At 45.1% G+C, this 3,891-nt stretch overlaps 1 protein-coding gene across 1 annotated transcript in view; it reads left to right on the top strand.

Moving 5' to 3' along the window:
* LOC122543270 (hydroperoxide isomerase ALOXE3-like) overlaps positions 1 to 3,891 on the top strand; it is a 38,975-nt gene that overhangs the window by 12,613 nt on the left and 22,471 nt on the right. Inside the window, exon 5 of the mRNA XM_043681749.1 lies at positions 555 to 658. Within this exon, the coding sequence (XP_043537684.1) occupies positions 555 to 658 (104 nt within the window). The remainder of the gene's footprint in view (positions 1 to 554; positions 659 to 3,891) is intronic.

Genomic DNA, 3,891 nt, shown 5'->3' with positions numbered 1-3,891 from the left:
TTCCCTCTTCCCTCCAGCCTTTACACCCCCTCCCTATCACTGTAACCCCATCCAGACCCTCCATCCCCTCCCTATCTCTGTAACCCCCCTCTGGCCCCTAAACCCCCTCCCTATCTCTGTAACCCCCTCCAGCCCCTACACCCCCTCCCTACCTCTGTAACCCCCTCTAGAACATCACTCTCTGGCTGTACCTCTATTGTAGGCCAGGGCACGAAACTCCCTCCCTCAACCTCCTCCTGGGATAATCTTTAAAACCTACCTTTTACTCAGTGGTTCTAATGGCTTCTCCTGTCCTGTGTGATTCTTTGATTGGATCTCAGATTGCTGCACTGACATCTCTGCTCAGGGCTCGGTTCTGCCTTCCTTTGATCAGAAGTGCTGTCATGTGCATTGCAGTGTTTTACCCCCTGCCTCTGTTGTAATGTGTGCTCCCTCACCTCCAATTAGTGCCAGCTTTCACCATCCAGACCCTGGGGCCCAGAAACCATTAGGGGGAAGAGTGAACATTTTCAGTGCTCACGGTGATTAATTGTAAAATATCTTTGTTAACTCAGCTTGGTCGAACTTGGTCTGAACCCACTGAAGCTGCTTAACAGCGCCTGGAATAACGTGGGCGAATTCCGTAATTATTTGGACTTCAGCAAGGTTCCAGTTGCAGGTAATTCTGAACGGTGCCCGGTGCTACTCTGGTATTTCTGGGTAACTAATGAGGTACTACGGTCCTGAAGACACACAGGTTACTGCCTGACTCAGGGCTTGACGTACCTTGGTACTGAAGCTTTATCTTCCCCGCAGGATTGTGTGTCTCTTTGCTGAGCATAGATCTGAGGACTGAAACTTCCCGTGGAGTACTTATATCGTCATGACTCCTGGCACTGGAAATCGAGCCCCACTCTTTCCTGAGCTTTCACTAAGTTGAAAACATTTTGTTAAACTATTTGCCTCTTTTCCTGTCTCGGGTTTTAAAAATTACACACCAGGTTTTTGCAATAAACTAGGAAACAACCGTATGTTGCAAACAAATTATCTTTAATCTATGGCAATTAGGAAGCTTGAATTGCTGACTTGTAACTGTCCAACTGAAACTCTATCCTCCTTCAATTGCTCATTTCACAGACAGACAGACAGACAGACAGACAGGACATGGATATTAAAGATGGAAACGGAGAATGATCAGGGAAAGACAGTTCCATAGCACCAGTCTGAGCTTTGTTCAGCTGCATTTGTTCTTGTCCAATTCCTTTTACGTTCTTTGCCAATGATGTTCACTGATGCTGTCTTTCATTTCCTGGTTGAGAATCTGTCCTTTCACCATGTTTTGAGGCTGGTTTATTTATCCTTCAACAAGGAATTGCAGCGATGTATGAGAATGGAAGGTAGCAGGCTATTAGAGGAAACTTTCTGCTCCGTCTGCACAGGAGAGAGGGGAATGAGACAAAGACTTTTGCCACGTTCCCTCTGCAGATTTAATATTCTTTGCAGCACTGGCCCCTCATGGTCACCTGGTCAGGGGCCAATCAGAATCCTGTTGTCAAGCAGTTTTCCATTAGTTCAGAGCCTACTGACCTTGAGGCATCTGCTTCTGTTCTCAGGAATAAATGACACTGTACCCAACTCACACTGAGCTCCACTAGGCATACATTTCTAAATTGGAACCATCTCTCTGCACAGCCTCCTTGGTTTAAAGCATTTGATCAAAGCCTTTTGTGACTCTGAACACTGAAAGTGAATGAAGGATGATGTATTGTTATGTGTGCTCTACAATGAACAACACAGTAAAAAGCTGCCACATTCCAGCGCCATTTTGATTAGTTTAACAATAAAAAGATTTTGCTGATAGCGAGCACACCTTCATTCCATCTCCTCCACCATCAGCCCTGAACCCTGTTGCCAATTTGGAGTTTGATTCACCCTCTGGATACATGGGCAGTGCCAGTTTTGTCATTGCCGGTTGCAACTCACTCATTTGACAATGATGCTGCGCTACCATCCCCTCTCTCCCTGCACCCAAACCCATCTCTCTACATCGTGGTGGCAATGTCCATAAACACAACCATTGAAGAGAAGTCATCACACAGCCTTAGCAATCACAGGTTGATGGGTTTAACATCAGCGGTGGGTGAGGCTTTGAAATTGATTATCTGGTCTGAGTTAATGATGGAGAGTGAGCACCACTTTGTAAAAGGCACCTGGAGATATAACCGGATCTCTTTGATGAAGCAGCAGAGAAGCATGTTGAAGTGGATGTGGTGGATGCTGTCTGTCTGAACTTCAAGAAAGCCATTGACAAGTTACCACTGAAAGGTCCACTTGGTAAAACTGAGGCTGGTGGACGAAATGAAATGACTCAAGAACAAAAGAAAGGCCCGTGATCAATATTTTTCTGAGTAGACCTGAGAGCTTGGGTTTTGGATGGAATGGCAAACGCTGAGAGCAATATGAATGATTTAAACAGATCAGGGATGCAGTAGCAGAACTGAGCAGGCAAGCAGCAGTCAGAGTTCAGTGGTAAGCTATAAAGTACAGTTCCATGGAATGGAATGGTGTGAGTCAATGTACATTTGACGGCCAAGTTGTATAGAATGTGCTGAGTCAGAGGGACCTGGGAGTCTATTGATCCTTGAGTGTGATAGAATATATTGAGAACAATGAGTAAATTGTGGACCCTCAGCTTTGATGAATAGATGTATTGAGTACAGAAACAGGGCGGTGATGCTAAACATTGGTTGTTAGATTGCAGCCAGAGCACGTCCCCACACTTTGGGTGAGTGTGACTGTCCTGCTGAGGATCTAGAGAATGGGGAAGTGAGTCTCTTACAAACAAGGTCACTTTGCAATAGCTACAACTGTTAGAGCTTGAGATTAGATTTGATGAAGATTTTGTACAGCGTTATAGCAGTTTAGATCAAGTTAATGGGAGAAAAACACTGTCTGTTAGCTGCTGGGCCAAAGCTGAGGGAATGGTTTACGGTTTGGGGCAGGAGGTACATGGAGCAATGTGAGCAAGAATCATTTTATGCAGCAAATGGTAATGAGCTGGGAGCAGGATCAGTCAATGATCTCAAAAGGAGATTGGAGATTCACTTCAAGGGGTTAAACCTGCAAGGTGAATGGCATTGATTGGATTACACCATGGAGTGATTGCACTATAAACCAAATGGGCCAAATCTCTTCCTTCTGTGCTGTTAAACAACTCGACAGCTTCTGTTAAAACCTTCTAGAACCTAAACACAGCTCAGTTTCCCGACAGCAGTGCAAACAACCCTCCAGCTGAGACACAACATTTGACAAGCAAGGTTCAGTGCAACATCTTTACTTCTGTATTCTGACCCTCTCTTAGTAAATCTTATCTCAAGCTCTAACAGTTGTAGCTGTTGCAAAGTGACCTTGTTTGTGCTGACACAAACGTTTCCTCCTGCGGTCCCTTTAAAGTTGTAACATTTGGTCTATATTGCCTCAGCCCTTTTCCTCTTTATCAGATATAATCTCCTAATTCTTCTGTGTGTTACATGACGTGTCATTATACCAATCTGTGTCCTCTTGAAGTCCTTTTACCCTCCTCAATGTTTGCTCCATTTCCAAGTACATAGAACATAGCGCATAGAACAGTACAGCACAGAACAGGCCCTTCAGCCCAGGATGTTGTGCCGACCACTGATCCTCATGTACGAACTCTCAGATTTCTGTGACCATATGCATATCCAGCAGTCTCTTAAATGTCCCCAATGACCTCGCTTCCACAACTGCTGCTGGCAACGCATTCCATGCTCTCACAACTCTCTGTGTAAAGAACCCACCTCTGACATCCCCTCTATACTTTCCTCCAACCAGCTTAAAACTGTGACCCCTCGTGTTAGTCATTTCTGCCCTGGGAAATAGTCTCTGGCTATC

This window comes from Chiloscyllium plagiosum, chromosome 43 (genome assembly GCF_004010195.1).
Source record: "Chiloscyllium plagiosum isolate BGI_BamShark_2017 chromosome 43, ASM401019v2, whole genome shotgun sequence".
In the NCBI taxonomy this organism is placed as follows: Eukaryota; Metazoa; Chordata; class Chondrichthyes; order Orectolobiformes; family Hemiscylliidae; genus Chiloscyllium; species Chiloscyllium plagiosum.
This window is presented reverse-complemented; position numbering and strand designations above follow the sequence as displayed.